The following is a 19,623-nucleotide window of genomic DNA, read 5'->3' as shown; positions in this document are numbered from 1 at the left end:
GCTCAACTGGTCTGCGTCCTGATTCACACTGCTGGAGTGAAAGCCTCATTGTTTAAGAAGCATGTTAGCTTTTATCATGATTTACTTAATCTTTTTAAACCTGGAGTGACATCACTTAACATGGGGAAAAATATAGGGAGAGAGGCAATGAGCAACTCTAAGAAATTGCAAAAAAAATTGTGGATATTGATATTTTTTTAAGCTAGGGAAATATATATATAGACATGTACACACACACACTTATTTTACAGAATTTTTACCATTATTGTCATTTTTTGTTTATTTATTTATGTATTACTTTCCTGGGGGTTTTGTTTGTTTCTTTTTTTTTTATTTTGTTTTTGTGAATTTTCAGGTAATTTGGTTCTAAAGTTTTTCATTTCATCTGATATTTATTAATCAGAGGTCTCATTCTAAGCCACTGAGGGCTAGTGGCTTTACCAAAGTTACTGGGGGAAGGAAAACTGGATTTTTCTTCTTTAAATCCTTAAAGTTATGAAAATAAAAGACCTTATTTTTCTTCATAGGTTCTATTTTAAGCTGTTGTATGCTCGGAGACGTAAATGTCATAATTCTCAAAATTCTGACCAATTGCTTTTTATAACAAGCGTTTACTTGTACTTTTTCTTTCAATACTTAAGTAGATTTAATGTAATAAAATTACTTTTAATGTTTAAGTACAATAAATATCAGACACTTGAACTCAAGTAATGTTCTAATAAATTACTTTAACCTCTAATGAGGTCATTTTCTGGCAAGAAATCTGTACTTTTACTCAAGTGTGGCTTTCAGCTTCTTTGTCCACCACCACTGTTAGCCTACTGCTCACATAGACATAGAGCCGATGATGAGTTGTAAATAAAGATAAGCTTCAACTCCTGTTGAACACAACAAAGCCAGACTCTTAGGAGTGAGTGAAGGTGTACAGCAGGTATTCTGGACAGAGGTGAGTATGCAGACTTGAGGTGATGTTGGTGAAACAGTATTTATCCACTAGAGGTCAGTGTTGTCTTTTTTGAATCAGCCTTCATGCAGCTTGATAGCAGCTGCTGATAAAGAGCTGTATCTCTGAGCCAAATCAAGCTTAGGCACATTTTTGTATTAGATGAAGTCCACAGATACGTCCAAATATTTGTCACCACAGTGAGCTGTTTACTGGCCCGAACCAGTCCACCCACATCATCCCTCTGTGCAGGTTATCACCCAGCAGCCCCTCTGCTGCCCCATCAGCACCTCCCCTTCTATCTAACTGGATAATCAGCTATCCAGTGCAGACAGGCTTGACCCCGACTGGTCACATGATCCGTCTCACACAAACAAACCATACCAACATCTGATTCAATCAGAGCGTGACCATGAATAGAGGGCGAGCAGACCGGAGCCGGAGCTGGGACATGATGCGCTTCATGTTCCGACTTCACAAACTGTATCAGTTTGCCTGTCTGTATTTTCATTATGCATTTATTATGTACGGTGCAGAAAAAAGTATTGACTTCTTTTAAAAGCTAATAGCTGCTCTTGGGCTGACTGTAAATTATAGCACTGTAACTGAAGGAGGAAGTTTTTTGACTGATGCAACAACAACCTGAACATGAATCCTGTTACCAAATATTCCAAAAGGCCTCCGCTGCTGGTTGTTTGATTTGAGCAGAGAAATGCACAGCCACATTCTGCCAAACTGACAAGAACACCCCTGAGCTTTGTCTTCGTCTGACCTTTGACCTCTGAGCTGCCTTTCACCACTTTCTCTGCACAATCTGTCAGTCCAAAGTTCTGTGTCTCTCTCTCCTGTTTGCTCTGTGCATTGTTGATCAAATCGATCGGGGATGCTGGATGTTGACAACATGACCTGATGTATGTTCAACCTGTAAAAATCTGTGACCAAGACTGAAAGACACAAAGACATTTTCTCATTGATTCTCAGCAGCAGCACTATAGCTGTGGACAAAAATAGCAGTTAAGTGATGTGTGCACTCCAGTTTAATATTTTATTCTCGTGTCCATATTGATTGGAGCTATGACATTCAGCTTTTTCCATCCATTGAAACCTTGCTGATCAATCCTGTCAGCTGCAGGTCAGCAGAGGGCCTGCCAGGTAAAAGGCTGTTATCTGGATGTTTTGTGCTAGGCTCAGAGCAGGTTTTGTTTTAGGCTTGCAGGTGATATTTTAGTTATAAAAAAAAAAACCCTGACATTTTCGAGTACTGCACTCAGACGCCTTTCACTAGCATTCAAACCTCTGAAATTTGAGAAAACTGATTTGATTTCTTTCAAAAACACAGGAAAAAAATGAAATAAACAACTTGTAAAGAAATGTTCCATAAACTGCAAAAAGCCTGCAGTAGATGACGTGTGGATGAGCAGCAGCACACAGTGGACTCCACCATGATGAGATTCAAATCCTCTCCGCACTTCAAAGGCCTCTGATCCTGCTGCAGAATGCAAAGCAGCTCAGCTCCATCATATCTTAAAGCTCTGAATATCATGTCTCTGCCGTCGACACTTTCTGTCTTGTTGCATCCTGTCAGGCTGAGTTACTCGGCTCTGTGGAGCGTGAAGGGTGCAGGGTGCTGTGGGGTTCAGGGTTCAGCTCCCTGTGCGAAGTAAAGATGGACAGCAGAGGAGGATGGAGGCTAAAGTGATGGGAGCCTGGGAGAATTGTGACTGAGGTCTGTGAGGCAGAAATACATTCAGTGACCATAAGACAAAGAGGACAGCACACCTTTAGAAAACATGCCTGGTGTCACTTTCACTTTGAGACATTTCAGAAGAGTACACTTGTGAATATCATGATGTTTCTCTCACATCACTCACATGATGAGACACAGATCACATAAAGTACAGCAGGTGCACTTTAACCTCACCTGGCGAATGGTGTTTTAGTGATATATTTATTATTTCTGTCCGGCAGCTGAAGGGTTAAACTGGGGAGAGGAGCGCGGTGAGAGCTGCGTCAATTGATGCAAAGACAGACAGAAAAGGACCGGAAATTGTCCAGGGCTAAAATAAAACCGTAATTGTAAACTGTAATGCTGATATCACAACTATTGTTTCTATTTTTAATGATATTGCTGTAATCAATTGTAAATTCAGTTTAATAAATTCTTCCGTCTTCCTCTTCCCCTCCTTCTTTCTCTTACTTCTTCTTTTTCCTTTAAATGTACTCTTCAAGCAGTTTCGCACATTTAACTAAGTGGCTTGGGTAGTCGCCTCATCACCAATGTTTTTATTTCTGTATGTTGTGTATTGCCCGTGTCTATGTCTGTGAAAAGCACTATAAAAATATTTGTACTTATTTTTACTTACTTACTTATTTTTCTTCCCTATGTCATCATTTATTTATTCATTTTCTGTGTTCTAAAAGCCAAGGTAATCCCTAAATAGTGTGGGACATGAGAAAAATAACCAAAAATGATAAATAAATTAAAGACTAAATACAGAACCAAAAATGATATTAATAACAGGCAGTAAAAAGACAATAACTTTTTTTTTTTTTACCATATTACCAAAATAATCATTTGGTCTTAGCATGATGTTATTGTCTTCTAATAATAATTTCAGAGACTATGATAACTAATGCAAGAGAAACGAACAGTGCACTTAAAACATTCGATATATATACTCCACACAAAAGCTACAATGGTGACAAATATTATCAATAAAGCTTTTACTTTGAAAATCCTCTACCAGTGGCACTTCCTGACATTGTGTGTGATTTGACCGCGCGCCTCTGAAGCTGCAACATCAGTCGCCGCCTTCAGCGGAGTAGCTGCTGTTGCCGCTGCTGCTGCGGGTCCTCCGGAAAGAGACACACGTCGACGGCCGTGTTTTAGTCAGTATGCCGGCAGATAAAGCTCCTCTCCAGCTCTCGTTGACTCCGTGTCGCGGTATGTGAAGGGAGGCTCCAGCAGGAGGAGGAATTACGGAGCCAGGGAGGAGGTGACATGCCCTTCACTTGGCGCAGTCAGTGCGCTGCTCGCTGTCAAACGTGGACGAGGTACAGACCGGAATGGTGCATTTAAATTGTTCTTTTTAACGACAAGGAAGCAGTGCCCGGTTCTCCATCTGTTTTTGGATTATTTTACGGGTGAGGTAACGATATTACATGCCGAATAGCAGAGCCGGGGCGCCGGGGAAATGCAGCTCAGCGGGTGTTTGACTGCAGGTGGATGGCCAACCTGACGGTCCCAGCCGCCGCTTCCCTCCCGTTCAGCCGCCGCTGCTGCAGCAGCAGCAGGTCTGGCGTCATCCGGAGCTGTAGAAACAAACAGAGTACAGAGAGGACTTGATAGGACACATAAACCCGAGCCATGCTTCCAGGGGTCGGCGTGTTCGGCACCAGCCTGACCGCCAGGGTGATCATCCCGCTGCTCAAGAACGAGGGCTTCGCCGTTAAAGCGCTGTGGGGCCGGACGCAGGAGGAGGCGGAGGAGCTGGCCAAGGAGATGAACGTACCGTTTTACACCAACCGGATCGACGACGTGCTGCTGCATCAGGATGTGGATCTGGTCTGCATCAACCTGCCGCCGCCTCTGACGCGACAGATCGCAGTCAAAACACTGGGTGAGTCCTGCTGCTGCTGCTGCTGCTGCTGCTGGGCGGGAGGGATGCTGCGGCCCTGCTGTGGTGGGGGGTGGTGGTGATGGGTGGCGAGCTGACAGACATTACGCCAGGCCACTGATACATTCACGTGTCAACTTTGTAGGTTTATTGTCCTGTAGTGGATCAGACTTTAGTCCAGTGAGGTAAGAGTTTAGATCATTTGTTCCCAGCAGGTCCAGTCAGTGGGTCCAGATTTGTCCTTAGTCATAAGTTCAAGGTCCCCACAAAAGAGAAAGTTAGGAACCACTGCTTTTAGATCAGAGGTGGGATGAGTGCAGACTGATGCATTACATATTCTTCATAACATCACCTCCTTTATTGATGAAGCTGCCCTCTTGTCAGAGGCTGCTGGCCTTGAGGTGGAGGCAGGGTTGGTGCTGAAGTGCTCTTGAGCAAGACCCTTGACGTGTGTGCAGGTGCAGCAGTGTTTGGTGTAGCTATAGATGCAAGACTTAATCATTGACTGCATGTGCTCAGCTTTAAAATGTGTGACCTTGTCTGACAGGATGTAGTTTGTGCTACAGTCTCTGTGTGGGCACTGAGACATGTCCTCTGTGATGTATAAACCTGGTAGTCTTCAGTGTTGTCACTAAGGAAACAAACCCTCAGCAGTGCTGGATGTGGGTTAGGGGACTCCCCGTGAAACAAAGGCCTTGGTTAAACACCAAACTTAACCTGTGTCAGTGAAACTGGCAGACACAGAGGAGGCCTGAGTGCAGCAAAAGAGACACACACAAAGAGAGGTTGTTCTAGTTTAAATCTGGAGCAATGCAGCTTATTTTGGAGATCGCGCTCGGGAGCTGTGAAAGAATGGAGGCAAGGACCACAGAGCTGGACTCCACACAGGCTTTATTTACCCCACAGTTTGGCAGCAGAGCTCAGCTGGCAGGGAGCTCTAATAGGTCAGGTTTGTGACTGAAAAACAAATGAGTCTAAAGATGCCGAGCATCCAGGGAGGAAGAAGAGGGTTATACCTGGAGTCATGTCGGATCTTCTACAAAGGAGGGCAGTAAGGTCGGGCTGCAAGATGATTTTTTTATAACTGATTTATCTGAGAAGTTTTATGATTTCTCACAATTATCCAGAGCCTTAGGTGATGTCAAACAATGTCCCAAACCCAATTAAATCTCTGTAGTTGTTCTGCGGATTTCAATAACGACACACGATCTTCATTAGATGGTAAAAAAATGGAAATTTGAACATCTGCAATCCCATGTCTACTCGCCAACTCCATCTGCTGATGATGCAGTGCTTCTCCCAGAATAAGAGTGTATGTGTGGTGGTAGCTGATGACGGGGTAAAGTTTGACAGCAATGTTAAGGGGTTTTTTTGTTTCTGTGTGTGTGTTTTAATCATTCTGCGTTCCCTCTAAATGTGGAGGGTCTGTTTACGCTGTTAGCGTGTTTACTACATTATGTGAATTCCGCTGTCACACTGAAGGTAAAACTTCAAACTTTGAAGTTCAAACTTTAAAACCACCATACAATATGCATATTTTAACAGCGCTGTATTTGTGGCAGCAGATGTTTTCATCGTGGCAGGTTGCCACAATAAATGAATCAACTGCTGTTTCCAAGGTCAAGAACAAACCTGAAAGCTCAGTGATAGATTCACTCCACATCTCTAACATCTGTAGTGCAACATCTGCTGTTAGTAATTCAAACATCGGAAAATGAACAGGAGTAGCCTTGATGCATCGAATTTTCATAAAAGATCTTGTTGAAGTGAGAACATTCTCTTAACAACACCCTGGGGTTTTTCTGTGGCGTTCTTATATATATATATATATATTTATATATTTTTATATATATTGTACTGCAGAGACTATGATCCAAACAAGTGACGGGATAAATGACTGTGTGGTTAATGAGCAAGGCTGCTGTGATTCTGTGGCTATAGAAGTGATGCTCCTCCTGTCAATTTCTACCACATCAGTCGTCACACCTCTGGGGATCACCTAGGCCTGTCAGCAACAGTAGTGCCTGCATGAGCACTGTGTGTGTGTGTGTGTGTGTGTGTGTGTGTGTGTGTGTGTGAGGGAGATGGAGGGAGGAGCTGTGTGAGCTGCAGAGGGACTCAGAATATCTTCTGTGATTGGACTCAGCTGATGTGTTCTTCGCATGCTGCCTTTTACTTTAACTGAATGTTATCATGGTGGGTCACCAGACTTTTTGATGCAAACCACAAGATGTTTTTTACTGTCATAAATTGCAGGTTGTCCTCATAATCAGCATGTGGAGTTTGGATTAAAAGGGTCATATTTTGTTGGTTGTTTTTACCAAGGCAACGCAGCATTTCCAGTGAGGATTGTGCACAAAAAGCAGGTGTTTTGTGCAAGACATCGCTGTGTTTCCAGCAGGGATAATGTCATGAAAAGTGGTTGTTTTTCAGACATAGACAGCTTCTCCAGCCATGATTGTGTCCACAAAACCATGTTTTTTAAGCCCAAACATGATCTTTTCCTAACCATAACCTTGTAACATATCTGTGGTTTGAAACAGATGGATGCCAGCCTTTTTTTCTACCGATTGGGTTGGTTTCTAAAGGGTTTACACATATTAGCATGGTTGGAAAAAGTATCCATAAAGTGGCCTGTGGCTCCTAATGTAAACATGTCACTTCTGCCTTTGCATCCCATCATCAAGATAAGCCCTCTGTGGCTCCATTCATTCTTACACTGCTGCTTCTGTTTGTTCGCTGGCTTCAGTGAATCTGTGGAGTGGCACTGTGAGCCAACAAGAGGGATGGGCCTGAAGTACAGCAGACACTGTTTGTTTATATCATGATCGCACTAATGTCAATACTGTACATGCAAACACAAACTTTCTTGTTGATAAATCTCTTTTTTCATCCAGTCTCCATTCACACTTGTGTCGATGCTCGCGGAGGCCAAATGTAACCCCATGTGAAAGTTGCACAAGCCAGCTGATCCTGCGTCAGAATCACTAATCATGTCCCAGTGAACTTGACTCAACCTGCTCACCAGCCACTGCAAACTCGTCATTGACCATTCTTTCTGTCTTTCCTCTGGGCTCGTTTCCTCACACGGCTTCATTGTGCGAGCGCCGCCTGTTCCTTCCCACCCACCTCTCTCCCTCAGCCTGGGTCCAATCCTATTTGCATTCTGTTGGATGACAAACAGAAAACACTGTTTGCAAATTCGGTTGAACCTGATTAAATTAGCAGACCAAGTCAGAATTGTAGTTTATTATGTAATTATCTGTGAGGCTGCTTCACCAGCTGATAGACCATTAAAAGTATTTATTGTTGTCAGTATTTATGGTAATATCGGTCCTGTTGGGTTCATGATTGTTTTAAATATAGATCAATCTGTTGATTTTTTGATCAATCCAAAATTGAAAATAGTCCATCACAGTTTCCAAAGCCTTAGTATGTGTCTTTAACCCTTTGAAACTTGAAGCAACATCACTTTCCGTGTGTTGCCTTTCACAACTATTAAAAACTTTGAACCCTGAGTAAATCGGTGCAATTTCTTTCAGAAACATGGTGAAAAAGGCAATTAGCAACTAGATAAAAAAAGGAAAAAATATATTTATCATTATCATAATAACATAAAATTGTTAAAAAATAATATAAGCACTTTTTCTGAGTCATTTCTGTTTTGTTTTTTTTTTGTTATTTTTTTAATGTTAATTTTCTGCTAATTTTTGGCCCATTTCTTTCGATGCTCCTTGCCTTCTTCTCATGTTTTTTGAAAGGGTTAAATTACTTGTTTTGTCCGACCAACAGCAGGAAACTCAAAGCTGTTCAAATTACGATGATATTAGAGGAAATCAGCAAATCCTCTCATTATAGTAACTGGAATCAGAGATAAATGACCTCAGCTAATTGTTCCAGTGGTATAATGATTAAATACTGAAATACTGGAGAACAGGGCATGGTGCATGTGAAGATTGCGCAGTAGCTCAATCTGGAGGGAAAAAATGTGGGTATATATTTAATGGTCTGGTGTGTAGGTTTTAGTGACATCTAGTTGTGACATTGTAGAAATGAAACTCTTCCTGTGTGCAAAGCATGTAGGAGAACTATGGAGGCCAACAGGAAAATGAAAATGAAGCTTCTTAGAGACGGTGTTTGGTGTGTCCATTCTGGGCTACTGTAGAAACAACATGGTGGACACAGTGATATAGGACCCGCCCTGTATGTAGATATTAATGGCTCATTCTAAGGTAACAAAAACACAGTTCTTATTTTCAGGTGATTATTAGCTAATGTAAACATATTTATGAATAGTATATACATTTTGGCCAATAGGTGTCTCTAAATCCTATACAGGGGACCTTTAATAGATACATAAAATAGGACTCGATTGGTGTAAGGCTAAGCTGCTGTGAAGCGGTACCTGTCCTCCTCTGATGGAGATGTTGGGGTATATCAGACAAAAAGACATGAAACCACAGCTCATGAATATCTGAATTGTTGATGTATTAGAGATACATAGTTTTTACAGGAGAAAACAACGTGTGATATTTTCTACCTTTAAAAAGATACTAACCTCTCAGTGACAATGTTATAAAAATCAAACCATTCCACAGAAAAAAGACACATTCTGTCATTTTGTGAAATGAAAGTCATCTGTCAGACGACTGAAATCCCCATGATACGTCAGTCAAAATGTCTGTATTGCATCACTATAATGCATGACAGCTCCAGGGAAGTGTTATGTGCCCAGTGTGTGGTCAGTGAGTGGAGCGGCCAGCTGGGTGACAGAGCAAAGCTAACTTCCTCTTCTGTCGGGGTGTGTGAGCTGATAGTAATCTGGCTCCGGCTGCCTTATTGCTTACCTCATGAGCACAGTTGATAAGTGCGATCACAATGTGAACTTTGGCTCTGAGGGCGGTTAGTAATTGTGTTATTTTCTGTCTTTTAGTCATGTTGGTTTTACACACCCTGTAGTGTCACAATGAGTATGTTGTCTGTCTTAAAGTCAGTGCTATTTATACCTCTTAAGTGAAATGTCTCAATTTATTTGGGATGTCTTCAGCAGCTATTACAACAAGGTAAACCAGTGTCATCTGGCTTATTTCTAGACTATATGATGTGCCATAAAACTTCAAATATAAGCCCATCTCAATTAAATGCCCAGTCCCTTTTATCAGCCTGGTGTGGCTACAAATTTTGACAACTAAAGGCCTGTCTCAAGTTAGTTAGCTGCTTGGATCACACGTACAAATATGAATGTTTAAACTGTTGTCGACGTGGACATGCAGCTGACATGTTTAGCATTGGACGCAAAAAAGAGTTTAAATAAACAATTTGATTGCATTACCATCTTTGCTGAGCAACAGTTTTGTGTGAAAGGAATTAAAAGCCCTGTCCCAAATATAAGCCTGTTAAATTTAGTGGTTGACGCATTTAACAGTCTGGGCTAACATTTGAAATTTTACCTGTATGACATGTTGTTTTAATTTGATTCGATTTATTTCAAACACGTAAAACAGAAAATAGAGAAATGATTATACTACCAAGCACACAGACAAAAAAGTAATATTTATAGACAATGACAAACATAAAGCAAAAGAAATGGTCAAACATATGATGACTTGATGACTTGGTTTACACATTCGGCCAGATGGGTGGAATCTGACTGGCCATCCTTGGGGCACATAGCTAAAAATACAAATAGAGGACAACAAACATGTAATGGTGAATATGTATAATTAAAAACATTTACACTCAATTAAAACCAGATCTGAAATAAGGCATTTGAACAGCTGTAATGGTGGAAGAGTTTAAGTTCTTTTGCAGATTATTCCATGTATAAGGTGCAATGTACGAGAATGACATTTTTCCAAGCAAACTAAATGCTAACATTTACCGTAGGGAAACAGGAAGGTGGAAAAACACTGGTGAGAGTCAACAACATACTCCACGTGTTGTTCAGGTTTGACCAGAGAAAGCTCGTCCCCTCCATGCAGCAAACCAGTCCGTCTCGTCGAGCCGCATCTCTCCTTCCAGAGGGATCTCTTTCACTTTGTTCTGCCTCCTTTCTCTTTCTTGCTACTACGGCATTCCTGAGGCGTCTGATGTCACTCAGGCTTTCGTGGTGTGTTGGGAAGGGAAGAGGGGAACTCACACTATTGGCTCCTACACACACACACACACACACACACACAACCATGCACACACCATTCTGCTTTAAAGACAGACTCGTGTGAGCCTGAAGGATTTCTTGGCCACCAGCTTGTGAAAGTGTGATTTTTTTGAAACCAGAGGAGATTGAAGCTTCTTTGGTCTGTTTTTTTTCCCGATCAATTTGAATACATTAGCATTTCCAATATACTGCAGCCTGAGGAGTTCAGACTAGCTGCTGTATGTGTGAGACTCACATACGATGCATTTAAGTGCAGCAGACTGTAAGTTTTTCCACAGAATTAGATAGTATCTGCATTTTACTGTCTGTTAAAGCAGTAGCTCTGTAATGTTTTCAGAGCTGCAGTTTCTTTTTGGGATCAAGGGGTGTAAAAATATACAATAGGCCTGCAAGAAACAGAAACTGTGTAAAATAAGAAGGCTGGTGCCCCAGTTTCCTGTCATATAGGTTTACAGTATTGTTTCTCCTTTTTGGCATAATTTTAACAGCTGTGAAAATGATCTCAGGTGTTACACTATAAACATATATCTAAAGCATTTAGCTGTTATGCCACAGTACTATCATCAGATTCCATCAAATCAGCTCTGGTTCTGTAACCGGTTCTGTCTCTTTGAACCTTGGTACTATCTAACGAACCAGCTTGCATTTTCATCAGTTTTGATAAGAATCATTGTAATGAAGGATGTGTCAGCAACAGAGGGTGTTGCACAAGGCACACCATAAGTGAACAGTCGTAGCAAGATGGAAGATTGCATTGATTACCTGAGAGCTTTTCTGCTGTTATTACAGATATTTGGTTTTATCCAAGAAACCAGCATGAACCAGCTATTAACAACAGCTGGAAAAACACCACTTTTGTTGTGTTGTGTTCAGATGGCTTTTGCATGCATTTAAACCTTTGCAACTTGAGATAATCAGTTTGATTTCTTTTGAAAACATAGGAAAAAGACAATAAGCAACTTTGCAGAAATATATGTTACATGCAAAAAATAATTTTTTGCATTTTCTTAAGGTAATTTTCACATCTTGTTTTTTGCTTTTTTCAGGTCAATTTCTTGTGAGTTTATACTAGTTTCTTGCTAAATTTGGGCCTATTCATTGTTAAGATGCTCAGTTCCTTCTTTCCCATGTTTTTGAACAAAACCAAGCCAATTTGCTCAGGTTTCGAAGGGTTAATGATGAAGAAGGCTTGGAACACCATTATGTGCAAGACTCTTTCCAGCTTGTAGAATGTGACACGCCAACAGTTTGCAAAAACCTACTTTTTTTACATTTCAGTTTGAAGCCAACTTTTCAAGTTGTGAACCAAATTAATTTTTGTTGTAAAGCTCAAAATTCTTAGGTTTTTGCAGGTCTGTTATCACTTGTTAATAACTGATCAGAGCTGATCATATCAATAGATGAGAGGAGCAGCTGCCACCTAAGAGGTGAATGCAAACTTTTAGACCAAGCAGAGTGAACAGTCAAGTTTCACTTTATATGCACCTGACATTGCGCTGCTCCGTGTGAGTACACTCTGCGTGCCGAGAGTGTGGTGCTGTAAATATATATCTCAACAGCACTCGTAATAGATGGTCCAGCTCCAAAAATAGAAAATCTATTTGTGAGGACAGATGTTTTAAACGTGGCAGGCTGCCACAAATAAATGAATGTGTGAGAAACCCTGGAAAAGAGTTAATCAGCTTGTCTCGCAATACTGAAAATATACTCGAGAATAACATGAAAGTAAATAATGCTGAGGAAGACCATAAGATATGCTCGAAAGCTTTAGAAAAAAAAGTTATTTGACTTTGTTTGATCAAAATACTGATGAAAATAAAGAGAAGGTGTATTTTAGGTAGCTAAAACCTGTTTGATACTCTTGGTTGCAAATATTTCAAAAGATTACATCTAAACTCTCATCAAGTATGTTTATTAATATTTATCTATTAAACTAAGAATTATCTTTAAGAGACCAAAAAACTGCAAAAAAAGGAAGAATATTCAGTTTAGCAGTGCAGATTGTGCTCTTATTTTGTTCATTTTTCATGATATTACTGCTGCTGTGTGTGTCTGGAGCAGCAGTGTGTGTGTGTGTGTATGTGGGCCAGATGCTGAGAGGGAATCTGAGAGCTGAAGTGAAATGCTACACGAGCAACAGTTTCAGGTGCACTTTCTGTCCCTTTGTGCTGTTTTGTTTTGATGGTGGGAGGAGGAAGTGGTGAGAGAGGAGACCTCAGCTCTGTGTGACCCCCTGGGAGAACTCTACAGTGATGAGCCACAGGCATGGAGGGGTATCTTTTTATAGCAGTTAACGGCACTTCTTGACATTTGTGTAAAAATCCCCTCCATCGCTTTGTTCCATAATTTATCACGTTGTGAAACGGAACTGATTCTGTCATCACATCACGTCAAAATGTAACACAAACCACATGGTAGTTTAAAAGGTCAAGCAACACAGCATACTGCAAAAATGGCTGATCACACCACTACTGACCAGGAAACTGAATATTTTATCTGTTGTCGACCTCAAAATCATTGCTCTGATTACTCATAATGAGCTTATTTGTTTAGCGATATGGCTGAGTCTATTCAGACCACACACACACAAACACATGCAGTGAAATCAAAGAGCTTTTTAAAGTATATCCAAACTGCTTGTGATCGCTGTCTGATGTGTGATAGATCAGGTATCAGGTCAGCGTGTGCTGAGCTGCTCGTCCTCGCACATTGAACCAGAATGTCCTGTCTAAGAATAGCATCTAATATATAATACTCATCCCACTCCAATGATATTTTGAATTAAAGGAGAAGGGTAGTTTGAGTAATCATCCAGCCTCCATTGCTTCATACCATTTTCACACGTACCCTTAAAGGTCCAGTGTGTAGGATTTAGGGAGATATATTGGCAGAAATGGAACATAATATAACTATGTTATCATTAGTGTTCTCATAATCACCTGAAAATAAGGATCGTTGTGTTTTGAAGTGGTCATAAGCAATTCACTGTGCTTTCTACTTGTGTGCTCGTGCATGAGACAAATAAACCTCGAACTTGAACTTGAAACTCGCTCCTCTCCCACAGAGTCCGCCGTGTTGTTACTACAGTAGCCCAGAACGGACAAATCAAACACTGGCTCTAAATAGGGCCATTTGCGTTTTCACATTGGCCACTGTAGTTCTCCTACATGGTTGGCACTCAGCAGAAGTTTCAATTGGTTGCAGACTGCAACCTCTAGATGCCACTAAATCATACACTCACACACTAGACCTTTAAAGCTAACAAATCAATTTTTGGAGCATTTAGCAGATAAAGAGTCAGATATTTCCCTTAGGAGTCAGTGGAGACCAAACAGAGCAAAAAAAGAGTGAATGTTAGACTTACAACCACAAAAAAACATGACTAATTTGAGCTGTCTGTGGGATGTGTAAATACATTTAACTTTTTGCAATTTTACAGTATAAACTTGTGATCTGTTGTCTCTTCAGCTTTTTGCTCTGCCTCAAGTGTCCAGAAAATTAGTTAATACGGGGTTCAAAGGTATACAGCAGGAATTGTAAGGTATGTTGTAAACAGTGTCACGAGCAAAAGTGAAAGCCAAACCCAAATAAGTGTTTCGCCTTGAAATATTTGCGTGTTTTTGGTGAAATGTCTGCAGTTTTGGTAGCTTCTCTTTGGATGTGTGTTGCATATGGTCTGGCACCATATTGCTATCTTTTTCATGAAGTTGTGACCCTTACTTGCACCCTGTGCCTAAAAATGTCCCAAAAACAACACTCATGTAGTTGGTCATAAGTCATGTGTTTGTATGAATTACTTCTGTATGAGTCTATACATAATTTTTTTTTGGAAAATGTGGCATATTATACCACATAACCGTATTTTGTGATGGTGACACACATTGCCCCCTAAACCCTTACCGGCTCATTGTCTGTGTTCTGAAAAATAACCAGAATGCTGCTGGAATAAACAATCATGGAGTGTTTCTTAAAGTGCCTCCAGACTGGCCGTAACACAATATTTCCCAGCTAACTTCTTTACGCCTAACTTAATTTTACACAGCAGATAACATCAAAGAATCTAATGAAGGTAGTGGCAGCATTCATGAGATGAGGCTGAAATAATGGATCAACATGTCAAACGCTGTGAGGGTGATTAACAGCAGCACTTTCTCACTGTGAGTTTATATCACCAACTGGGGCGTCATGGAAACTTTAAATTAGGTTATGACCCCCAGTGATTACCTCCTGTGATGAACTGTCACATGTCCACATCGGGTGGGCCATCACTGGTACTTATGACCAGCTAAATATTTATTTTTACCAAAGCAAATTTCATCCCAGTTTAGGTCTTAATTGGACTAATTTTTATGTTTTTAAATGACACTTAATGGCAAAAAAATGAGCACATGAATAGAGTCCAGCAGTGAGCAGGATATATCATAAATGAACCCTGTATCATGTGTATATACCAACTGTAAGGGATTTACTAAGGTGTCTCATCATCCAGTTTAGTGCTAATGTGGGAGAGAGTAAACAGCATATGATGTTTGCATGATTTTTTATTATCGCTGTGCATTGAATGGCAGCGACAGTTCAGCCGCACTGTAATGAGCTCTCAGGCACCTGCTCTAAAGGGCCACCCAAAGGCGCGCAGCTATTTATAACCTGACTGCAAAGGGCACGCACGCGTCATCATAAATACATGTTCCCACCACTGATGCTCTTATGCAACTGCACCTCTGACCGGTGATGAGGTCTTTGGCAGCCCACTCAACTTTGTTAAAGGTCTAGTACACCCAAAATCCACAGACACTATGTGTGATAATAGGGATGAGAAAGTTGTACTACAGCCAGCAGTGTTTGACATCAGATATTCTCTTTTTTTGGGTGGGGGGGCAAATCAAAGGGACATTTACAGTTTTTGAACAAACAATTTATATTTGCATTCTCCCTTTTATGGTAACAGTAACAACAAAAAAAGAGTAATGCAGCTATTTTGTTCCCCTCATTTTTCAAAGAAGGTAAACCATTTTTGGACATTTTTGTGGGAACAGCATCTTAGCTTGACTGTGGGAATTTCTCATGACAGCAGTTATTTGTTTTTCTTGCAGCATGCAAGATTAGACAAGAAAGTAAGGATTTACGCCCTTTTTAACTTTTAAAATAGCATTTATTTTTTTCATCAATCATTAGTTCTAGAGTCACCCTGGGTACATTTAGTTACAGCCTTAAGAACTCACTACAATTAAAGTATGATTTATCAGACTTAATGTGGCCTGGCTTGTAAAGACTTTCCACCCCAGAGAGAAAGGCTGCATTAACTCCATTTTCCTCAGTGTGACTTCCTTTGTATTCATCAGTCTGATGGATTAGGGTCTTTGGGTCGAGCTGTGTTTCCGAGCCGGTTTGGAGGCAAACCAACACCTTCAGATGGAGTCAGCCAAGAGAATGAGATAGAGAGGTATGCTTCCATTCCCAGGCCTTTTCTCTCAGTGTCGCCGCTCCATCCTTTCACCACCAGTTTCCCACTGGTTCACGTTCATGTTCTCCTGGTCGTCCATTAGTATGCTAATGACCGTGTGTGTGTGAATAACTGAGTGGATGTGAGAGTGAGGAGGAGACGGCGAGGAGAAGCGAGGAAGAAAAGCGGAGAGGGAGCTTGTCTTCCTGTGAAATTGCCTTTGTGTGTCACATGAATGGCTGGATGGGGGACGCTCTTTCAGCCCGCCGCCACGCTGCGCTGACAAGTGAGCATTCCTGAAGAAAACAGGGAAAGTAGCAGACCTCCCCGTCCCCGCCCCTTCATAGTGATGCTTTTCTTCTGCATGGACCCATAAGGAACTGCTGTGTGGCGGTAAACTCGGGCTGCAGGCTTTGGATGAGGAATCACATTGTGTTATTAAATCCAGGGGCAAGAGAGGGGGCAAGCTTTTGGTATGGAATTATTTCCAGTTAATCTAAAGGATGGGATTGGAGGAAGGCTTTTACTAATGAATAATTCTGCATTATTAGACTGGAGTCTTAATGAGGATTTTTCTCTGTTATTAGATTTGAGCAGAGGATGGACTGCTTTGTGTGCCTGCGTTAAGCTGTGAGACGTGGATTGATTTTTAGCTGCGACCTGCAGCTCTATAGCTCCTTTTGGTCGGTCCACAATAACTTACCCATCTTTTGGCGGTCACAGTTTTTGTCCTCAAAGGCTGAAATTTTACATAGAGGTCACAGCTATTGTAAATTCAAGCTTTTTTCTTTGTAGTTTTGCCTTTATTTTGACCATCTCCAGGCCAGACTTAAACTGGGGACATTGCTAAGGCCACCAGGGTGCCCTAAAACGTGTAAAGCTTGAAAAAATTGATAATTTGTTATGTAATCAAAAATTTTCCACCATATCTGAACCTCATGGTGAAAACCTGTATCTAGTTGGCAATTATCACATTTTACAAGTTTAACTAAACTAGTCACCATAATAAATGTGGTTATTTTATGTTTCTGAAAACTACCGATACTCTTGCACTGTATTGGGTATATTGAAACTTTACATTTCAACAACTTTTGCAAATGCAATTTATGTTGCAAAATAATTTCAAGGGGGGGAACACAGCCTCCTCCATGGCCAAGCATATCAACATTGTGCGTCAAATTAAACCTAAATGCAGAACCTTCAACTGTTTTTGGGTTGAAAAATCTCACATAACTCCATTAGCCGCTGCTGCTGCACAGCTGGCTCAGTCTTCATCATCATCATCCACTCACAGCAGCAGTTGTAAGCACACCCAAACTTTGTAGCTAAAATAGTAATCCAATGTTGAAATCCCAGTTGAAATTGGCAGGATAAGAGCTATTTAAGGAGTTTCCATAATGGTTTCAATATTTACTAAAATTAATTATCCCCATCCCTAGGTGTGTATGGCTGAAATCAGACTGTGAGACAGTTGTTTTGTTCTGTGTAGTGTGACAGAGAACCTTCACATCTCTCATTGTCCTGACAAAAAGACCAGCATATGTCAGAATTTTTTTCCCTCTGCCTATTTTGACAACATCTACCACGTAGTCTGTGACATTGACCCACGGGAGCACATTGCGCTCTTCCGTGCCCAACTATAAGCTGGCAAAGCATAACAACCTGTTACCATGACTATCACCCACAGGGCCGGACCATTACACAGAGTCTGTGACACATTTTCACCCACATACCCACCCTCCTTGCACAGGCCGGGAGTGAAAAGGACAGAGCTCCCCTTCACCTCTGAGTGTCAGGCTTCACTGCTTAAAACTGTGATTACATGCACACATCCCTCAGGCCAAGTCACGGCAAGAATTTATGACTGTGACGGCCTTATCTGACACAGTGACCATCTCAAAAGACAAAAATATGATGTGTGGTCCCAGCACAACGTCCTCCAAAATGCCCCATACTTGCTTAAAAATCTAGTGACCGTGGACACAGTTGCACATGATTCACATTTTGATGCTTCCGTGCACACGACAGCCATGACCTGTGGCATTATGTTTTTGGATTGTCTGTCCATCCATCTCATTCTCATGAGCGCAATATCTCAAGGACACCTTGAGGAAATTTCTTCATATTTGGCACAAACGTCCACCTGGACTCAACAATGAAGTGATTAGATATTGGTGATCATAGGTCAAAGGTCATGGTCACTGTGACCTCTTCTGTCTGATTCTTGTGAGGGTAATATCTCAATAACACCTTGAGGGAATTTCTTCAAATTTGGCATAAACGTCCACTTGGACTCAACAATGAACTGGCCAGACTTTGGTGAACAGAGGTCAAGGTCATGGTGACTTTGCGCCTGTCTGAACGCACTAGCTCACAAAAAAAAAAGCCTTGTGGAAGTTTCCTCAAATTTTGGACACATCCACTTGGACTCAACAATGAAGTGATCAGAATTTGTGGTCAAGGGTAATTCTGACAAAACATGTTTTCGGTCATACATCAAGAATCCATTTGCTAATTATGTGTTTAACTGGATAAAATGATGAAGTGAGTACATGTTGTATGCAAAAGGTCAAATGCCAGCTTAACTGTGACATCATGATGTCCTGCAAAAACAATTTTTGGCCATTACTCAGCGTCATAACTCAGGAACAGAAGGGGAGATATTTGGTCTGATACCAAATTTCTGACTAAACTTGGCTGTCCATCTTGAAAATGTACTGATTGTATAGATCTTCTGTGCTGCCGAAGGGAGATGGATGTAAGGCATCCATGTTTTCAAAGACATGGATGGAAACTTCAACTTGACTGGTTCGCGGGGGCAGTAGTTCTATTTTTTTTATACATATTTAGTCATTTGGAGTAATCATTCAGCCCTAACAGTAAAGACAAACATTCATCTTTACAGTTTATGGATGAATTATTGCCTATAATAGCGACAAATGCTTGAGTGTTTTTGGTAGTAGTAGTTTTTGTTTTGGTCAGCTTTGTTGCCTCTGTTTATCATGTTACGACACGCAGCTGCATTAACTTATATGCTTGCTTCCTTTTCCCCCTAAATACTTTACTGATGAGACTGCTAAAACACACCCACTTACTCTGTGTGTGTGTGTGTGTGTGTGTGTGTGAGTGTGAGTGAGCGAGCTGACTGCGGCATGCCAAAACAAAGATACCTGCGTAATCAGCTGCAGTATTGGGAAATCACTTGTGACATATTTCCATCTTGCACAAACACATTATGTTTTGTGTGTCTACCAGCAGCATGTGCTGTATTGTTCTCCTCCTGCACGCACTTGTGATCATTTTCTGTAATGTGCTACAGTCTGGAGCACTGTGTCATGAACTTTATCTGGCTCTTTATTTTCAGTCCTCAGTTTATCCTGTGTATTCCCAAGGTGAGGCTGTTCCATTATAGGAGTGCTCAGATGTCCTTTATGTGCCAGTGTTCAGGAATAGGCCTGTCTGT

General features: G+C 41.0%; 1 protein-coding gene across 1 annotated transcript in view; it reads left to right on the top strand.

Annotated features, from left to right (window-relative positions):
- Positions 1–3,765: 3,765 nt before the first annotated feature.
- Positions 3,766–19,623, top strand: part of gfod1 (glucose-fructose oxidoreductase domain containing 1) — a 39,884-nt gene continuing 24,026 nt past the window's right edge. The window contains exon 1 of the mRNA XM_042510785.1: positions 3,766–4,563. Coding sequence (XP_042366719.1) covers positions 4,311–4,563 — 253 coding nt within the window. The 5' untranslated portion in view covers positions 3,766–4,310. The remainder of the gene's footprint in view (positions 4,564–19,623) is intronic.

Source organism: Plectropomus leopardus, chromosome 21, assembly GCF_008729295.1.
Source record: "Plectropomus leopardus isolate mb chromosome 21, YSFRI_Pleo_2.0, whole genome shotgun sequence".
NCBI classification, from domain to species: Eukaryota; Metazoa; Chordata; class Actinopteri; order Perciformes; family Serranidae; genus Plectropomus; species Plectropomus leopardus.
This window is presented reverse-complemented; position numbering and strand designations above follow the sequence as displayed.